Source organism: Chiroxiphia lanceolata, chromosome 1, assembly GCF_009829145.1.
Source record: "Chiroxiphia lanceolata isolate bChiLan1 chromosome 1, bChiLan1.pri, whole genome shotgun sequence".
Classification (NCBI taxonomy): Eukaryota; Metazoa; Chordata; class Aves; order Passeriformes; family Pipridae; genus Chiroxiphia; species Chiroxiphia lanceolata.
The window spans coordinates 27,839,082-27,860,563 of record NC_045637.1 but is presented as its reverse complement, the minus strand read 5'-3'; the positions used below and the strand labels follow the sequence as shown (position 1 = coordinate 27,860,563).

At 36.9% G+C, this 21,482-nt stretch overlaps 1 protein-coding gene across 1 annotated transcript; it reads left to right on the top strand.

Moving 5' to 3' along the window:
• The first annotated feature begins 2,380 nt into the window (after positions 1-2,380).
• ATP6V0D2 (ATPase H+ transporting V0 subunit d2) lies at positions 2,381-21,007 on the top strand. Its single transcript, XM_032675241.1, has 8 exons — positions 2,381-2,625; positions 8,564-8,735; positions 9,999-10,177; positions 13,141-13,220; positions 15,042-15,119; positions 18,419-18,595; positions 19,963-20,040; positions 20,570-21,007. The coding sequence occupies exons 1-8, from the start codon at positions 2,496-2,498 to the stop codon at positions 20,729-20,731; spliced, it is 1,056 nt and encodes a 351-aa protein (XP_032531132.1). The 5' UTR covers positions 2,381-2,495; the 3' UTR covers positions 20,732-21,007.
• Positions 21,008-21,482: the final 475 nt, after the last annotated feature.

Genomic DNA, 21,482 nt, shown 5'->3' with positions numbered 1-21,482 from the left:
ACTTTCTCACTGAAGGATCACCAGTGGTGGTATTTGCACCTGCCAGGCAGTATTCACATGACCTTACTAAATTTAAGGTCTCTTGCAAAGCCACTTCTGCACTGGCTGTGCTGTCTGAAGCTTTGGAAGCTCATCGGCAGCATAACCTTGGACTGCCACCAGCTGGAGATGTGCCACATTCTGATATGCTGTGGTTGCAGCTGGGGGAGGCCCAAGTTCAGCTGCTGTGAGACGCTATTTGTTTATGAAACACACACTTTGGAGATCTTTGGAGGTTAAAATCAAACATTGCTCTTACTGTACACAATAATTATTATTACCTCTCCCCATTTCTTTTCTTTAAAAAGAAGAAAAACAGAGGCTGTCAAGCAAAACATGCTAGAAAAAAAATGGTGGCAGCAAAAAAAGAGCAGGTTTAAGTTAAAATGGGGTTATCTTCGTGTGTCAGTAAGGAAGCACTGACAGTGGTCATGTATCCTGAAGAATATCCCTGGCTTTTGAAACACCGTCAACAAAATTCTTCGGAAAACTTCTTGCATGAGGAGGTTTTGAGCACTGATGACATGCAGACTTAGGAGACAAAACCAAATTGTTTGTGTGGGGGAGGGAGATGTTTAATTTCTGTTGTTTAATAGGCCTAGTCTCTCTCATTCTTCTTTAGCTGGGTTAACTCTGAAGTGCTAAGAATTGACCAACTTAAGACTGTAAACCCAACTTACAAGGAGCAAACTTCAATACTCTAGGCCCTGCTTGAACTTCAGGTAACTAGACTTTGAATATCTGAGCATGTGGTGTGTTAAAATATCTAAATGCTGTCATTATTTCTCCTGCCATTGGTTACAGGTGGAGTAATGACCAGCCTGAGACAATTTTAATTTGACTCTCAAGGTGCAGTATCTCCCCTCTCTCAGTCTGGCTACCAGGTGGCTCATGGCCACTTCTTGCCCATTGGAGGCTCCTGGCCAGCCAGCCAAGAAGCCAGCCAGCCAGTGACCTTCCTAGAAGATGGAGTGGGTGGCTGTTTGGGCAGCAAATACGCAGGCACCTTGTGCCTCATCATGTAGCCTGTAAAGCCTTGTTTATGAAACACACACTTTGGAGATCTTTGGAGGTTAAAATCCAACATTGCTCTTACTGTACACAATAATTATTATTACCTGTGCCAGGAGCAAGGTGGTATAGACCGGAATCACCTGATGAGTACCAAGCTCTCACCAGTCTCTCCCCTCACAGGATAGGCTAGAAGGTCTCATAGTCACAGCCTTGTCTCAGTGGCTGCTGATTCATAATTCTTGCTGAAGCCACATTTCAGCACAAGGGATAAATAGAGAAGCCATGGTGCATGTCTTCAGCTGACACAATACACAAAACATGTTCAAAGCATTGAAAAATGAGTCTGTGTGTTGAGATGTGGATGGCAGGCAGCTATTGCAGTTTCTGCTGCTGATGTTAACCCTCCAACCATAAAGCAACCTTCAGACACCTCACTGTAACTTTCCCGAGCTTCAGTTAACTACTTATTTAAACAGCAGCTGGTGTGACACAAGACTTTGCCTTCCAGCAAAGCTTGAAGAAAAGTGTTTCTTACACTAGTGAATTTAGCGAAAAAATAGACTTTCTGTGTTGATTACAGAAGCACAGCCACTTTTACTGCCACCTTCAGGGCACCAAATCTGAAAGGCAGAGACTTAATTGTTTAGTATAAAAATGATTGATTTAGCAACTTGAATTTCAATTGAATCGAAATCAAGAAATCTAAAAAGCACTAATTTGAATACAACCAGAGTATTTTAACTTGGACAAACTCTGGTTTTGAGGCAAATTCTGGATACTGACTTTCAAGGACAATGAAAGTCAAAACCTTCAAAGACTTTTCACCTATGTGCATGATCTAATGCTCACAGTAATTATTAGGAGGCTCTTATACTTTGTATACTTATTTCTTTATAGAGATGAGCAGCAGAAAATTTCCAGCAAGCAAAATTGTAAAAACCAAAAGGTATGCAGGCACACTAAAAAAAAATCTAAGCTCCTTGAATAGACTATGTTCTGCCACAGCCCTCTATTTTAGTGCTGAAATACTTTTCCAAAAGATGCTCACAGATAACTTCCTGTTTATAATACATATAAGAAATAAAAAAATGTTATTCAAGTTTTCTAATGTGCCTTCTTGTTCTTCAGTCAGTGCAGAGCATCCTTGTAAGAAGTAGTTAAAACTTGTACTTCCTTTTTGGTTTCTCTTTCAACAATAATAGGTTCATTTTCTGGCTCTGACAGGAGGGAGTTGGATTTTCTGGCTGGCTGTTGTTCCATCAACTAAACTGGAACTACAATACGAGCAAGAAACAGGAAGAAACCAGTTGGTAAAACACAATCATAGGCTGGCAGGAAATCAGTGACTATTTGTCACTCCTTCCAAAGAGGAGAGAAACAGTTGGTGGCAGATATTCAGTACCATCAAGTATCCAGCAGAGAGATTTAAACTTTCATTCTCCATGCCGGGATACTCAGAGTTTTATTTCAATGTAGACCATGGCTACTTGGAGGGTCTGGTCCGAGGGTTCAAAGCTGGGATCTTGACAAGTGCAGACTATGTCAATTTAGCCCAATGTGAAACGCTTGAAGGTAAGTCTGATGTTTTATTTTATTTAGAAAGAAATACTCTTGCTTAGACATTCGAAGAAAGTAATATAAAAGACTGAAGTATTGAGAGCTTATCTGAAAACCCAGAGATAACCCTGATGTCCTCTGAAGAACTGTTCTTATATTTAAGTTAATAGCTTTCCACAGACTGTGATTTGTATACAGACTATGATTTGCAAAGCAGTACAGAGGATTGGATTTTCTGGTTTACTGATAAGGTTTGGAAATCTCATCCATGGAGTTCTTATGGAGATGGGTAACCTTCTCACAGATTTTAACCACGCTATAGAACAGTTCAGATATTGAAGTTTCGTATAATTTCAGCTGGATAAAATAGTTCCCAAAATCTTATTAAAAGCTTACCATTTGGCTCTGAGTTTCTCTATAAAAGATATAATTTTAGTAATTTATTACTTCATGGGTTTTAGTGTAGTGAGAGACATTGCTTACCAGTAAGAGAAAACTAGACTCCACAGAGATAAAACTTAAGAAAATACAAAAAAAAAAAAAAAAGCTCTTTCCAAGGTGACTTTGCCACAGTAATAAAGAGAACACACAGTGGTTTCCAAAACAGCTTTTCATGGCCAAGACTGGTTACAGCCTGATGAAGACAGACTTGTACAAAGAATCACACACCTCCAGACACTTGGCAGGAAAAAAATGCAACAGAAAAAAATCCCCTTTCTAAAGGAACATTAAGTTCATTTCCCTGGTTCCAAAATGAAAGCTATGATTCATCTTGCAGATTAAAACAACTGCACATAGAAATGTACATATTTACCTGTCAGCAGGATTAAATTCCTCTGATAGTTAAAGAAGAGATTGTCAGTACAGTCAACGTGATCTAGGCAATATTGAATCGTCCAAGTGCACGTACCTACTTCAGCTGATGACCTGGAGAGCTGTATCAGCTCTCCATTTCGTGTAATGGCAGTTCAGACACAGAAAACACACGTATAAAATCATTCTGAGAACTGAAATCTATTCCTTATGTCATCTGGACAAAATCAATAGTTTCTGTATCCTATATGTTCCAGCAGTTGTGACCTATGCAATTTAAAGACGTCACAGACACTCTTGATATTGTATTTAGTTGTTAAAGTCAAAAAGTCCTGCTCCATGAGTATATAGACTTCAGAAAAAGCTAACAGAGTTAGTAAACGTCTGTAAAAGGCACAAAGGACAGAATGGTGGGATTATTAAACCTTGCTCTTACTTCACTTCTCCCTCCAGAGGAGTTCAATAAATGATGTCATCTAAAGTTTCATGTAGTGAAAAAAAAAAAATCCTGGTTGCTTCTGAATAAAAAGAAAATACAAAGGTTTGAAAATACAAAGGTTTAAAAATACACAAGAAAAAAGAATTATCTACACCCATCCCAGAAGAATCTTTGCTCATGATAAGAATAGTTAAGAAAAACTATATAAATTTAAATTTTAAGTCAACCTACAAGAATATTATTTACCACTAGGAAATAGTTTTCAAACGTTTCTGAGCTATATAAACCTTCAATATTATGAAAAGCACTCAGCAGATCAACAAATAACAACAGAGAGATAAAATCCTTTTCTAATTAAGATTTATAATAGAAAGAACAAAAAGTTTTATTTTTGAACCTTATTTTTTCTAGTGTTCATTCCATTTTAAAATGTAAATTATTTCAGCAACAGAAGCAGCAGCCTTCATAAACCTTCTACAAGCACATCTCTACTACCCACTATCACTTTGCTTTTTTCTCTATTCGACTGCATCTTTTTCTCCACTGTATTTTCTACTTATTATAGACAGCTAACAGATTCCTAACAGTTACCTACCAAATGCATTACTTATAATGTAAATAAGAGAAATACTGGATTTCTACATGACACTAAACACTCTTATTTCTCTGCACATATTGGATGCTGTAATATTGAACTTGCACCACGAGTGTACAGTACACGAAAACCACAGACCTCTAAATTTCATACATTGTCTTTTGTTTCCATTGAAAAGATTCAGCAGTGATTTGTGATGTAGTACTATGATGTGTGTCCAATAGTGCCATCACTTCATGTCTTCACATTAAAAGGTAATAAATTTACCCTATTCTGTATTCTGTGGCATAGCACCACACCACAAAAAATGGCCGTAGTTTAAACCACTATAAATATGCTAAAACAAACAAGTAGGGGGAAAAAAAATCAAAATCACTCAAAGTAACCTATAAATAGAATAAAAGGAACTTTTAATTTCAAAGTGGTTTTGATATCTCTAGAAAGGAAACCATGATGTCAGTATGGAAGAACCACAGGAAAAACTGTAGATTAATGCATTACATCTTCTTGATAATCACAGAGCAAGCATAACAGTGAAATGGAAAGAAAAAAAGGAGACTACTGACTTATGATACACTGTGTCCTCTCAATTCAGGGCCATACAGACAGGCTTCCAGCTCATCTTAGACATCCTTTTGGGCTTGATTGAATTACTATAATTTCCATGGAGCTACCTTGTGGGCAGCTTGCTACTAGTTTGACCCTATGTCACCATCTGTTTCAAGGGAATGAGATTCCCAGAGCAATCTTGCTGGCAGTCTTTGAAGTAGAAATATGAGTGTGTGTTAAATTTGGTGTTTTATTCCTACCTTGCTTATTTACGTGATGGAAAGACTCCTGCTCTGTAGAAAGGAGACTACGTCACAGAAGGACAAGCATTCCACCTCTCCTTCCAACACATCACTGAAATAAGGTTGCTTAACTTGCCAGAGCCAGAACTCACTGGCATGTGGCGGCTGAAATAACAGTGTAACTCAAAGAAAACTGCAGTTAGTTGACAATTTGGCTATCGAAGGGAGGAGTTAGACAGGTTCCCACGTACTTGATGCCAAGAGACCAGGTTGACACTTTGTTCAAGTTCTCACAATACTCTTTCTTTCTGATCAGGATCATTCCTGTCTTAACTGCATCATCTAAAATTAGTCTCCCTCTGTGCATTAATTCCCTTTACACATACTCTTAATTGTGTTTGGTTGCTATTCAATTGTGAGTAAAATCATATGATTTAAAATCATATTATTTAAAGTCATAATTTTCCTACATATTATTTTCCTGTATATAATTGTGTGAGGAAACACACAATGCAGGTGGATGACAATCATACTGACAGCTAAAATATGGGAATTTTCTTTCCTAGGGATCTTGTGGACATGCTGAAAAACCCAGCCTAGTGCAGGTCTCCAAGAGGGCCTAAGAAAAGGAATAGATATAATCAATAAAAAGTTTTGGTAAACAGGAATGTCTGAAACCACTGTAGTGCTCAGCCATCTAATCCTGCTGGGTCACCAGGTCATGTTACTAGCAAAAGTATCTGACTGAAATAGTCCCCCAGGTCTTACTTACGCCAACAATAGAGAACTATAAATTAAGATGAGCAGTTTACACTGTGGTTCATCTGTGGTTCATCTGAAAAGGAATTGAGGAAAGTTGGAATTCTCTGCATGTAATAAGTAATATTATCTAATTTCACTATAGGCCAAGTATTTTTACATTCCTTGCAATAAAAAAGAGGAAGTAAAAATGAATAGTTTTCACAGGAAATGTGGATGTGAAATCAAAATATTAATGATTTTTTAAAAATTTGGTCTTACATATTTAGACTAATTTCTGGGTATAATTCTCTGTTTTTATTTATATCTTAATCTTGCTTATCTTTCTCTCTTTCTTTAGTTAGCTAGGTTTCTTTTTTGTTCATATTTGGATTATCTTTCTTCTTCCTACACAGAAGCCTATGCTGAAACTATGATGATTTCCAAGAATCTGACTCTGACTATTGAGAGACCAATTACCTCTGCCTTCTTTTGTAAAGCTTTGTGATCACCTGTATAGTTTTAAGAAGCAACTGATTTACGCTGCTAGCATAAGTTCAGTCTATTGAAGAAAGATCTAGAGAAATGCTAACAGATCCAGAGTGCTAGCTGAGTAAGGCTGTACTATGCAAGAGTGTGTTGATGTGATTTGATATGCTTTTGATGGTTAGACTATTTGGTGGATAAGAAATGGCTGAGTGGTTGCATCCAGAGAATAGTGGTCAATGGCTCAATGTCTAGATGGAGCTCAGTGACAAGTGGTGTCCCTCAGGGGTCCGTACTGGGACCAGTGCTGTTTAACATCTCCTTCAATAACACAGACAGTGGGATTGAGCGCACCATCAGTAAATTTGCAGATGACACCAAGCAGAGTGGTGCAGTTGACAAGAACTGGGCCCATGGGAACCTCATGAGATTCAACAAGGCCAAATGTAAGGCCCTGCACCTAGGTCAGGGAAAATCCTTGTATCAGTACAGGCTGGGGTATGAAGGAATTGGGAGCAGACTTGTGGAAAAGGACTTGGGGATACTGTTGGGTGAAAAGCCAGGCACGAGCTGACAGTGTGTGCTCACAGCCCAGAAAACCAACTATGTCCTGGGCTGTATCAAAAGAAGCGTGGCCAGCAGGTTGAGGGAGGCGATTCTTCCCCTCTGCTCTGCCCCTGTGAGGCACCACCTGGAGTACTGCATCTATCTCTGTGGTCCACAACATAGGAAGGATATGGACCTGTTGGAGCAAGTCCAGAGGAGGGCCTTGAAGATGATTGAAGAGCTGGAGCACCTCTCCTATGAGTAAAGCTGAGAGAGTTGGGATTTTTGAGCCTGGAGAAGGCTCCAGGGAGACGTTATTGCAGACTTTCAGTACCTAAAGGGGGCTTACAAGAAAGATAGAGACAAATATTTTAGTAGGGTCTGTAGTAATGGGTCAAAATAATGGTTATAAACTTAAAGAGAATAGATTCAGACTAGTTATAAGGAAGAAATTGTTTACAAGAAGAGTGGTGAAATGCTGGAAGAGGTTGACCAGAGAGGCTGGAAACATTCATGGCCAGTTTGGATGGGGCTCTGAACAACCTTGAGTGGCAGCCAACTTGCACAGACAACTCTGAGATTTATCTCAGTAACCTAGAGTTCTAGACGTAGGAGTTTGAATTCACAGTTGTACTAATTGCTTTAAGTCTCGGTGAAGGCAACCTTATTGCATACTAAGAAATGCATGGGGAAATAGGCAAAAGTAGCTACTGTACTGATAAATGCATACCCTTCTAATTGCAAATTAACTTCCCTTACAGGTACACTCTTATTTCACTCAGTGGGAGTGTTGTTGTCCTTTTCCATAACTATCACTTCAGATTTTAGATGGAAATTTAATAATTATGAATGTCTAAATCATGTAGCAATATCCCAATCTATAATTTACAATAGTTTTTATATAGCGTTTGAACATAATTATGCATTGCAGCAGGAGTTTTTCTAAAAGGAAATGTTAAACTCCTTTGAACACTAAGAACTGATTCAAATTCTTACTTTTCCTTCATGGTGAAAAATGGATAGCAGAGAAAATTTGTCAAACAAATTCTTTGATATGAAAGCTTCTTTCAACTTCGTGGTCTAAACAACTCATTTTCCTCAGTCACCAGGGTTGAGAGCTCAAATGGAGTATGTCACAATAACCCAAGTTTCTGGAAGAGCTTCTTAGGATTTTCTAGTCACAGCCATAATTCATACAAAGCCAAACCAGAAATGCTATGAGGAAGGGACTAGAGATAGTAGTAAGTCACACTCTGTGTGGTATGGTTGAAAAGCAAAGTTGCTGGTGAAATTTCTGGCAAAGGTGTAAATTATTTGTTCTTTCCTGTAGCATGCAGTAAGTCTTACTGGTAGAAGACAGTACAAGTCTGCATTAATTTTGCTTTTACACTATATATTAAACCTACGCAAAAGACTTTTCAATAGAGTATGATCAGATGCTTAGTATGAAAATATGTAAGAAATTAACATTTAATTTTTTTAATTTGGTTTGCAGACGATAAAATAACAGTTTATTCTCATGATCTTCCCTGAATCTAATTCCAGACCTGAAGTTACATCTACAGACTACGGACTATGGCAACTTCTTGGCTAATGAAACTGGGCCTCTCACTATTTCCACCATCGATGATAAACTAAAAGCAAAACTGCTCACGGAATTTCATTACTTTAGAAACCATGCTTTTGAACCACTTGCCACTTTTCTGAATTTTATCACGTAAGTAATATTACCACATAGATTACCATGCAGACTCAAAAAAGCAGTTAAAAGTTAAAATAGTGTAAATGCAATGTGTTGGAATTTCTATTAAGTTTCAAACCCAGTGAAATTACTTTGATACTGCAACATTTGCATACTTTATTTGCAAATATGAGTTCGTCATATACATGTATATGTATAAATACTATCTATATATGTATATAAATATACTTTATATATATATATGAAGAACTATAGTCTTTACAACTATTTATTTTAAAGAACAGAATCACATTCTTTATGTGTACAGTGGTGGGAGTAGTAGTAGATATTAGAAAAAATGGTTATAATTTTCAAACACCTTTTAAGTTAGAGAACTTGCAAAACTGAAATTTGGGGTGGTGATTCATGCAAGATTAACAATTTCATGATGTACAGGGCAGTGATTTAATTCCTCAGCATCCTCCTCTAGACCTTTTTTAAAAAGGGGAACAACACCACATCCCATACCTACCATATTTTTTATACTATTTGAACATTAAAATCAGAATTTTATGTTACGTATTGCAAGATACTTAGATCCAAGTAGATATTTTTAAAAGTTCAACTGCTGTTTGACGCAAGATGAAGAGAAAACTCTGATCTCAATACCATCATAAACAGATGAAAGTTGTAAATAACTGGCTTAAACAACTTTAAGAACGGGGATCTGCTTCATAACAGTATAACAACATGGATTAGCAGAATGCCATAAATATCCCAAGGGAATAGCACTCCCATTTCCAAGTCACTGACAAAAACTCTTATCAGCCTCTTTGACAATAAAACTAGTAAGATGATAGAAAACTTCTACTGAAAAGAGCACTTTACTGATAGAGAAGAAATATGTGAGAATCTGTCCTTAGTTTCCTCATGGGAGGATGTTTAAAGGTGAGTGAGAAGAAAGGCCTAAGACTGGACATTCGCGTGAACTCTGCTGTTTTAGTGCAAAAATTACCATGCACTTCTCTGTCCCGTATGTCCTGCTTTAAAAAAGTCTCTTTTCCAAATCAGTCATGTTGTTTAAAACTAATGTGGTGTTACTTACTGTTTACTTGTGGTGTTACTTGTTGTTTAAAAATTTCTGTTGTTTTTTGATGAACTGTTGATACAGAGTGAACATACATACTAATAATACTTTTTAGTATTATTGCCAATTTTCAAAAATCTTAGGTTTGTATTTTTTCAAGTGAAAAGTCATTATAAAGATTTTTTTTTCTTTACCTTTTCTTTCAAATACAGATACAGCTATATGATTGACAACGTAATTCTTTTAATCACTGGCACATTACATCAGCGACCCATAGCTGAACTTGTTCCCAAGTGCCATCCACTGGGAAGCTTTGAGCAAATGGAAGCAGTCAGCATTGCCTCAAACCCCACTGAGCTCTACAACGCAATTTTGGTTGACACACCATTAGGTAGAAACATTAAATTATTTCTTACTTTCTTCTTGAAACTACTAATCCTGTATTCTTAAGAATAACATATTTCCTACTGGATATGTTGTTTTGGTAACACAAAACATGAAGTGTGGATCAAGCACTTCTGAAGTGGTGTTCAGGACACTTTCTAGCAACATTTATTAACAGCTTCTATATCCACCTTGGATAGCAGACACAAAGAAGACATGCTACTCAAGAAGGGTAGTGTATGTTTTTTATATCTGAAATAGTCACTGATTTAGAGCATCTAGGTTTTTATTTCAACACCTACATCTACAATTTAAAAGTATATCCTCACTAAAGGTCAAGCAGATAGTTGTGGTAGAACCCAGATTCCTTCTTGAGATTTGGGCATGGTTCAAACACAAAGAGAAGTCCTACTTTGAAGAACTAAATTTAAAAGCAAAACAGAGTAAAGTTTGGGAATGTCACATTATGAAATCAAGATGAAACTCTGCTCAATGTGCTGCTGCAGCCAATATGAACAAAAACTAACAAGCTGTTGTGCACTACTGTGAAGGGTACTGAGGGTCAGATGGAACTGGATGAATCTAAATGTATATGAAACCATTATATGCCCTCATCTTCAGACCATGAATGGTTTTGGGTTCTGCTTTTCAAGAGGGTGTGGTAGGTTGATCCCAGAGAGAAAACAGATTTCCGCCCAGCCACTTGCTCATGCCCTACTCCCCCTGGTGGTCTAGTGGTTAGGATGCGGCGCTTTCACCGCCGCGGCCCGGGTTCGAGTCCCGGTCAGAGAAGTCCCCCGGGCAGATGGAGCTCGTCAGCCCTGTAAGGCCATCCATCTAAGAGAAGGTCACTCGAAACAAACCTACGTCCTGAGGACCTCACTGCCACTGTCCAAGCTTGCTCGGCCCCGGCAGATGAACCTTAGGATTAAAGGGTGGGCTCAGCTCAGCGCACACTGTGTCTCACCTAAAAAATCCACTGCACAGGCTCGAAGGGTAAAGACCCTTCCCAAATCTTCGTTCGCGAAGACTGGCCATACGACTCCCAGCACAAGTTAAGATCACCTAAAAAGTATTGTTGCAGGCAAAGCAGACTCAACTTGGAGAAAATTAACTTGATTTATTATTGATTAATATATGTGTGATGTAATTAATAATTGACCCAGACAATAGGAAACAAGCAGAAATGAATGAAACATTTAGACACTTGGGGAAAACACCTTTCCTCCAGCCTTTTCCACTCCTTCATTCCAGGCTCTTCTCCCTTTCCCCCTTAATTATCACCACAAGTTACACTGCATCCCTCTAGAGAGGCAGTGAGTGTCACAAGGAGTGGGGGGGAGTTTAGAGGTATGAAATCAAAGAACAGTTTAGGTTGGAAAGGACCTGAAAGATCATCTAGTTCCAACCCTTTCCACTAGCCTAGGTTGCTCAAAGCCCCATCCAACCTGGCCTTAAACAATTCCAGGTGTGGGGCAGCCACAACTTCTCTGGGCAACCTCTTCCAGCATCTCACCACCCCCACAGTAAAGAATTTCTTCTAATATCTAATCTAAACGTACTGTCTTTCAGTTTGAAGCCACACCTTCTTGTTCTATCATGCTCTTGTAAAAAGTCCAAATTTGGTTTTCAGGTAGGCCCCCATTAGATACACCTGCTTGGCTGAGAGGCTCAGCTGTGCCCTGTGGTGGATCCTGGTTGGAACTGGCTGTGTCCAGCAATGGGCAGCCCTGGTTTTCCCTCACAGAGGATGCCCTGCAGCACATCCCCACCGGCGCTCAGGCACTAGCAACCTGTACAGTGAAAGCAGAGAAGGGACAGAGTAGGACAGCTAGAATGAACAGTGCTGCCATGCATGGACAGACTAAAAGGTTTTTGGAGTGGACAAGGCTGATAAAGAGATAAGGACAAGGTTTACAGAGTCCTAAAGGCAGCGGTTTGTCCACAGTAAGCTGCAAACTGCTGCTTACCAAATCCTTCAGAAGACCAAAGAGGTAAACTAAACCATCTTGTGTTTTGGTTTTTTTTTTTTTGGGGGGGGGGGGTTTGTTTGTTTGTTTTTAACACAGCTGGTAGTAAATCTCTGGAATTTTTTTTTACTAAACAAGTTTGTAAAAGTATTAGGTCTTTAAAACAGTCTGCAGGGAATAGATCTACGAGGAGATAATAATGGGAACTCTCAGGGCCACACCTTCTGATGTTTTCCGCTCAAAATCCAGATGCTGCAAGAGTAGGAAGGGAGAATACCACAGAACATGGCCAGGCTCACCTGCTCTCCTTAAATACCATCTTCCATTGACACAGTCTGAGACAACACTGACATGCAGCACTACTTTGCCCCACTGGCATAGCTCAGGAACAGTGAGAGTTTGGCACACTTTTGTTGGTTATGAATACAGTGTTTTTAAACAGTCCAGTTGCACAAATGAACCTTGTCCAACTGTCTTCCTGCTCAAAAGCTTTCTCTCTAGTCAGTTCTGTGCAGCAGCCGGAAGCACAGATGGTCAAGGTCAAAGTTTGTGCCCTTTACCAGTTGCAACCTGTTGCCTTTCCCCCACTACAGACATACTCAAAGAAGAAGAAGGAAAATAGGAAGGAGGATTCTCCTTAACAATTGAGGAACACCTACATGATTTAAGACAAAAATTCTTTTTCATGTCCCTCATTAGAAAATCTCCATAATACCCAAACCATATACTTCAAAGAAGATTAGGGCTTTCATTAGCATTCCCATCTGATTCTCTTCGGAGACGTGGACTCTGGCTGTGGCACTGATTGATTCTGATTAAAATAGGAGGGAGTAGGAGGATAAGGGGAAATCAAGAGAATTTCTCTTCCCCTCTGTTATATCAGCCTTTCTTATACAACAGAAACCTCAGATCCTTGTTCACACACTGGTGAGCAATAGACAGGGGATGCATATTATCAGCATGCAGATTTATACTGCAATATTGTAAACTTTGCTTTCAGCTGCTTTCTTTCAAGACTGCTTGTCTGAAAACGACCTGGATGAAATGAACATTGAAATAATGCGCAACAAACTCTACAAGGCAAGTTTTTGCAACATAACAGTAATATTTGGGATTTCTCAAAGACTCTCAGAAAAGGTCAGGATCCTGTTTTATGGAGGGGGAAACAGAAGTATGGTGAGATAAAGCAAGTTGTCTGAGATCATCTGGTTGATTTCAAGTCCAGGAATCAAATCCAGCTCCTTTCATTTCTACTCCATTCTTTGGGGAGTTTTCCAATTTTAGTTCTGCATCCAAATTCTAATTTAATATCTCATTAATGAAAATGCTTTAGATGTCAGGCTAATTTCCAGATCCATTTGCTTATGAATAACCCAGTTATCCACCAAATGTCACAGAACTGTTAGCTCCTAAGTGAGCCTAGACAGGCTTTTGGTTAACATTTATTTTTATTTATATAAGGAAGATTTGATTTGAAAAGGTCTAATTGTTTTGGGTCTAGCTAACATGATTTTTACTTAAGGATTTTGTATTATTTTCTTCCTTTTAAAATCCTCTTTAGCAGTGCTACAGCACAATGTTGTAAGGATATGCATCTAACGTGATTTGCATTTTCAAAATACTTTACAAATATTAGCGCACAGGTCACTACTCTTTACTCTCTTTAAAGACTGTACATTCCACTGATGGTTCCTCCTGGCACATTTTCTCCAAATTCCTTGTTATCATTCTTTCACAGTGGATGCCCCAGATTGCAGGAAGTATATTCTTACAGTGATCTGATTGTACTAGGGGGAAAGAAAAAAAATCTTTTGTTTGTCTTACAAATGATATTTATAAATTCCCAAGCCAATCCTTTATTCTTAAACATTTTGCTACTTCTCTCATTCAAAACAGCATCAATTATACCCAAGTATTTTAATTTTTTTCATGTATTTTAATTCTTTCACAGTTCTACTAAACTAGACACTTTTTTTCAATTTGATAACATGTATGTTTTATTCTTATATCCTGTGTGGATATTCACATTAACATATTTACATTTATTAAATCTATTTTTTATTTTTCTTCTTGCTCATCTAAGTATTAGGGGGATCATTCTGCAAAAACATCTAAATTATTAATATATCCTTTCTCCTCTTCTTCACCTGTCAGTGTGATCAATTATGCTTCAGTTCTACTATAATTCCATGCAGTAGATCCCCCTTGAGATGTCTCTACTTAAAATTCACTTAATTGCATACTTAGTGACAGCTTCTTCTAAAAAGATTTTGTGAAGTTGTAGCAAATACATTCTGATAACCCTAAAACAGTATTGGGGGATGGAGAGACAGGAGGAACAGCATCTCTGAGATATTTACTGTCCTTCCTGCACAGGTAGTTTGAAATGGGTGCAGATACCAGAATCCTTAATAGATCAGAGGGCTCTGCTGGCCAGTATTACAGGAGCTTCGTCTGCTGTTCTGTCCTAATCCAGGGTTTAGGGTAGAGCAGTAGGGATTAATTTGTGTATCCTCGTACTGCTGGCCTAACAGCCGTGGCATATGCCCAAATCCCCTCCTCCACACACTATAAATGAAGAGTTCCCTTCAACCATCTGCTTATTATGTAGTGGAAACTCCATGGAGCCCAGAAAGTTCCTTCTTTATAGATCAAGTAAATCATAATATTTGTCCTGTTACAGTTTTTGAAAAACATTTGAACTCAAATTTTAATAACGAGACATTTGCATTTTAATATTTCAACTTTCAACTAAGTAATTAAGCACATACTTGAATGGGAACTCATAGGTGGAATTATCAGAGTTAACAGAAGTATTTAAAAATGAGGTTCAGGACTATGTGCTAACCTAGTCCAGGTCTTAAGCAGCATTTAAAATATTTCTCTTCTTTTTTCATGAAGTCTTATCTTGAGGCATTTTATAAGTTTTGTGAAAAACAAGGTGGTACTACAGCAGAAATAATGAGACCTATTCTCGAGGTAAGAAAAATTTGGTCTTTATACGTTAAAGTACTCCACAATGTTGTTATATTTATCTTATTTTGTTTTTCCTGTTCTTTCTTTCTCCATTTACGAAGCTCTCTGTCAAATGTTTACTTCTCCTCTAAATATACTTGTTTTTCTAAGATATAATATGTTCTAGGCTGACTTTTACCTCTTGACTAGAGAAACAGCTAGACCATTACTAGGGAGGAGCCAGTCTCAGTTAATATTTTTCTATAATAAAGAGCAGAACAGAATAAATGGTTCACTAATCTCAAACTGTTGCCCTTTAACATTTTTCTGCATTATGTAGAAAAACTAAAGAAGTCTATTATTCTTACACTTCCTACAGCTTAAAATTAAATTTTGGATAGCTAAAGTCTAGCTTTACTGTATATTTACTAATCAATAATCTTTAAGCTTCATGGCACTGTTATGTTTGTCTACTCTCCTATTAAAATTAGTGGTAGAAGTTAGAATAGAGTGACCTTTGGAACTAGTGTCATATAAAAAAGTCCAGCATTCTATGCTATATTTTTCTCTCAGAAAACTCAGAAAAGTTTAATATTTATTTTATTTAATATTTATTTTTTCCATGACATACAAAATTCCTAATGTCCTTCTCCCTAGAGCATATTCGCATCATATGATATTCGCATGAATGATATTTTTGTCTCTGTTACTGTAACAAAAGATGCAGAAATTTCTAAAATTGAGTTCTCATCATTCAGCTCCCTTTTTTTCCTTTCTTTTTTTTTTCCCCCACGTGCTCTATCACAATTCTTTGCAGAGGCTGAAAGCCAAATCACCCACTTGCTTCCAGGAGTCTTTTTTTTCTGGATAAGCAAAATTTACACCCTGGAAGCTGAACAAAATTCACTGAGCTCTGATGACATCACAATGAAAGTTTGCATTTAGGAGAGAGATAGTAACCATGGTAGTTCATTCCTTAAGGAAGAATGGTTTCTGAATCACATTTTACAAAATAATATCCTAAAACGGATTGCAATTTCATATTTTATTTAACCAGGTCGCAGTGTTTCAGTTTACACTCTAAACAAAGTATTCCTAATCAAGTTAAATTGTACAGAAATTAAGCATTTTGACTATTCTTTTCTGAAAAATAGAAATCAAGAGATTGGTTGGCAGAGATAAAGACATTTCCTGCAGTTCATTCAGATTTTTCAGAAAGTTCATTTTTAGCTAGAAATTCATGCTTAGAGCAGATTACCCACCAACATTAGTTTAAGCATGTTGCAAAACTATCTTTATACCAGTGGTAACAATTTAGTCTATGATAAGCTTCTTTAAAATCCCTATCTAGTGTCAATCAGCCAGGAGGATAAACTTTTCTATGGAAGATTTCCTTTTCTATAACATTTTAATAATCTGAAGACACACACAGAGCAGATTGCTAATGGTTGGATTCACAAACAGCTGAAGTTTAATTATTCAAAAGAATACTTGCTATTTATTTTGTAATCTTATATGTAAGACTACCAACCTGACTCTATCAGAATGAGGTTGAGGTATTTAGCTCCCCAAATCCTTGACTACCAGTCGTGATACCAACCTTCCACATTAAGAGTACTATCTCTCTTCCACCTTGGATAACACACATTGCAGGTTTAACCCTGAATCTGTCAAGAAACTGCAGGACTGCACTGCAGCCAGTGCTGTGTCTGTTATCAGGGCCCCATGCTAATTCTGAACTAGCAGATATGCTACTTCTGTCTCCCATATGGAAACTAAATCACCTTGTAAATGGTCATCCTCTGACTTCACCTCTCCCTACAGCAAGTTGCCAAGTAACTGCTTCATGGCCTCACTCACTATGGAGAACCTCACATGCTAATAATTTGATGAATTGAGAGGTCTGTATGGACGTGAATGATCCTGCAAATTTTCTCAAACTGGGAGCCACCTGAAGCAGAACCCAAACCTGCTAGTAGTTGCATCTAGAATGTTTTTTTTACCAAAAAAATATTACAAATCTAGCCCCTATATTCTACATGACTTTATTGAGTTAAATAAGAAAGCATTTGTCCTTCTAAAACAGTTTCACCAGGACTGATATGCCTGATTGTATTAAAAAGGCGAGTGAAATTTGGCCCTGTTATTCATTAGCTAGAAATCTTTTCAAGTGCACTTATTTTCTTCTCTATTGTTTACTCATTTTACTCACTCCAAAGTCAGTGCCAGAGGGTGGCTGGTTCCTGTAATTGTGTGAGCCAGTACACAGGAGTAGATCTGTGAATATGTGTTTAATGGTTAAAGTGGTAGATTTGTGTTGTAACTGCAGCCTTATTATTCAACAGAAAAAAGTACATTTCTGCTTAAAATAGTTCAAATATTCATAACATAAGAAATTTTGTAAGATGCCTAAAATATACATATGCTGGATATACTTGGAAGATTTTCCCTGCATAATCCCTGCAATTAGCAGGGACTCTGCTGTTCTTACAACATGAAGGTAAGAAATAAGAGAAAAAAATAAAACCATAGTAAATTTAGTTCTCAAGACAGAAGAAAAAAATTAAATCAGATAGAACTGAGTAAGGTTATTTTTATTTACTATTGCATTTTTAATTCATACTGTAAGAATGGCAGGTGAAATTTTGCCTTGTACAAAAGAACAATGTGAGATCTAGACATTGGAATGACTTTCAGTTTACTGCTGCACTGAAAATACAGATACTACTGGCATCTAAACTTGGTAGAAGAAATATAGCCTTTGATTCTGTGTATTAAAAATTAACTGGTATTTGAAACACTTAAAACTTTAACTCAGCGAGTAAAAGCTTCCTCCACCGTATTAAATTAAATATGTGCATTCAGAAACTATTTTTTTTCAGGATTTTCATTCAACTTTTACTATCAACAGCACCTTGAGTTACCCCAGAACAGTACTATTGATTCTCAGTCCTTTCCTGTAGTATTATTATTTATAGGAGTATTATTTCATACACAAGGGTGTGAGGAGATTTTTTTGTTGTCAACATCTGGGTAACTAAGCAGGGAAATGAGCAAGGAGCAGCGATGATATTTTTAGTACAAAAATCACAGAATAAAAGCTATGGTTGCAAAACTCTGTTTGATTTTCTAGTTAAAATTTAACATATACTTACAAAGAAGGATTTACAGTTTCTAAAATAAAGTAGGCTTCCAATGTTCTCAAGTCCACTTTTTTTTTTTTTTAATTTTCATAGTTTAACTTACTAAAAAACCACAAAATATCCACAATTTAGAATGAGTTGTCTAATAATACCTCTTTATTCTTTGTTTTGCATATTAAGTTTGAGGCAGACAGACGTGCCTTTATCATCACCATTAATTCATTTGGCACTGAGCTGAGTAAAGATGACCGAGAGAAGCTGTATCCAACCTGTGGAAAACTTTATCCAGAAGGTTTGCACCTGTTGGCCAATGCAGATGACTACGAGCAAGTGAAGCGTGTTGCAGAATACTACGCAGTATGTAAACTAATTTAATAAAACCAAAAGCCAAAACACAAATACTTAACATCTCTTGATGTCAGCAAAACTTTAAAGAGTATTCACTTAAATTAAAAGCATTTTTGAGCAAGAAAAAAATCCGCAAAGATATTAAAGTTCCCATCAAGATGTATATGGAATCAAAGGTCTTTGAGATGAAGACATTAGATATATTATTACCTTCATGCAATACAGAGATCCCCTTACAATGATGTTTAAATAAGACCAAATCCCATCCTAATAAATAAAAGTCTCCCTACTCCATTAACCCTCCCCAAACTGAGTTTCACTTCACAGCTGCTGTCTCCAAGATTTTGGAACATAGGCATGAGTCATTTTAAAGTGAGCTGGCCAAATACTTAACATTGTGCAAAGCTGATTTATTGCTAGTGTACCGTAAAAATTCCCTTCTGAAAAGTTTTCTCTAAATTACTAATTGACTCAAAGAAGTAGATGAAGTTGTTAATATTGATGCAAATAGTACTGCTACTAAAGATTAATCAACCTGCAACACTTGATCTATGAATTAATTGTTGTACTCTGTCTATAACATTTGTGCTACCCCTAAGTAGGTACATAAAACAAAATGTTGTCTCATCAACTGCTTTTTTCCATGAAAACCCCACAAAGACGGAGCTGTACATCTGATATTTTACATAAACAGAACATTTGAATCATGAGTTACCATGTCAATTTGGTACAAAAGAAGACTATTCATGCCACGGTGGGATATTTAGATGAATTTGGTAACCATTGTAGTAGACATGCACTGCACTCCTACTTTACTGGAACAACAAACCAAACACACAGAGGAGGAAATTACACAGAAATGTAACACATAAGAAATCAAATCAAATATATCTGCACAGGATGTTCTAGGATGTCATATCAGACTAATGGATTTGGGGACAATATTAATGCAGGTAAAGCAAATCCAGCTGACTACTGGAAATAAAATAAACAGCCATGTGAGGATCAGAGTTCATCGTTTTGGCTCCATTTACAGCTCTGGCTATTTGTACAATTTGTACAAGAAGTTCAGTGCTCTCTGTTCAAAGGAGTGAAAGGTCGTGTGTCATTCTACAATAAGTCTCTCTTAGTGCCTTCAGTAAATTACTTTAAATTGTAGGAAATGACAGTAAGAAATAGAAGAACAAATCTGAATTTCTTTCTTTTGCTGATTATATGCTTTTAACTTTTGATTTATGAAGAACTGTAATCTATACATGAGTTCTATACAGAAAGATTACTTAACATAGATTAATTCATAAAGTAATGTAAGGTATCTGTGCTGCACAGAATACAAAAGTACCTTATTTCCATGGAGTGGTTGTCTATGCTTTTAGGAATACAAGGCTGTGTTTGAAGGTGTAGGGACTGGCAGCGGAGAAAAGACACTGGAAGATGCATTTTTTGAACATGAGGTAAGAGCTTCTAACCTTAAAATAACAAAATGAAAGTTACCTGCCTGAAATAATATTTAAAACAAGAATGAGTTACTAGGCTTTTGATTCTACTATACTGCATCATTCAGCTTTGTATTCAAGAATATGGATTTTCTATGGCTGTCAACAAATGGCTGAGCCAAAATAGAAGGATTTACCTTTTTAAATAAAATTAATCCTAGGACATTCTTCTGAAGACGACTTATAGGGTTGTCAAACCTGAGAGACTATCCAAAAACCATCTCATATTATCCACTTAATGAAATTTCTTTTGAGTAGTCTACTGAAGACGGTATTTCACCGCTATCCTTTATTTGTAATGTTACTGTAGTCTATGTCCAAAATTAATCCACAGATGACATTTCAATTACATATATACTCAAGAGACTGCTAAATAGAGTCACGGTTGCAAAGTTACATAGAAATCTTGATCAGAAAAGCTACCATAAAAAATCGCATTTGTTTTCTTTGATAATTTTTTATAACACGTGTTTCATCTTTTCTACAGGTAAAGATGAATGTGCTTGCATTCAACAACCAGTTTCATTTTGGAGTATTTTATGCCTATGTGAAGTTAAAGGAACAAGAATGCAGGAATATTGTATGGATTGCTGAATGTATTTCTCAGAGACACAGAACCAAAATTAACAACTACATTCCAATTTTCTAAATCTGAGAATTTATAATGCCTGAAAAGATGCATCATTTCTTAGAATATAAGAAAAATATGTTTTCAAAAGTTAGCTCTTACCACAAGTTTTAAATCGTATTAATGAGCCTCCTTATATATACCAGTGTAAGAAAAAAAGTCTTGTAATTAGAGATTACTTCATAACTTCATAAGGAAATATTCATGGTAATATTCATAGTTTTGTGGTAGATTTGTTCCTCACTCTCCTATTTTAATTTAATTGATCAATAAAAACTTCCTGCAAGGTCTCATGTACATATTCTTTCTCTTTTGTGGAAGTAAGCTTTGTATCAATGACATTTGAAAAGCTCTTTAATGGCTTATTTTGAATTAATGGTTTTCTCAAAGGGCAAATTAAACCACTACTATCTCACACTTATGGTCTTTTTCATGGCATGCAAGACTGTATGAAGGAGTTAATACACTAATAAGAGAGAAAATCTGAGATTTCCCTTAACAAGTCCCTTGACTCTATCTAACTGTAACACCTCTCTGCAACTAAATGTAAATCACAGAATCACAGAATACGCCAAATTGGAAGGGACCCACAATTCTTAGCCCATAAGTAACTCCAGTTTCAATGAAAAGTTTTCATTTATTCCTTTATGGTCAAATGAGGAGCACTGTAAGTGTCAAACAATGGGCCTCTGATCTACTCCACAGCAATACAAATATCCCCTCCCAGCACAACAAAGACACTGTCTATATGTATGCACTAGGAAAGATTATG

Bases quoted from the DNA above. Each gene is read 5' to 3' on its own strand.
- ATP6V0D2 (XM_032675241.1), top strand. From the start codon at position 2,496: ATGCCGGGATACTCAGAGTTTTATTTCAATGTAGACCATGGCTACTTG. The intron at 2,626-8,563 runs GTAAGTCTGATG...ATCTAATTCCAG, and splicing joins CCAATGTGAAACGCTTGAAG to ACCTGAAGTTACATCTACAG. The intron at 15,120-18,418 runs GTAAGAAAAATT...TTGCATATTAAG, and splicing joins TAATGAGACCTATTCTCGAG to TTTGAGGCAGACAGACGTGC.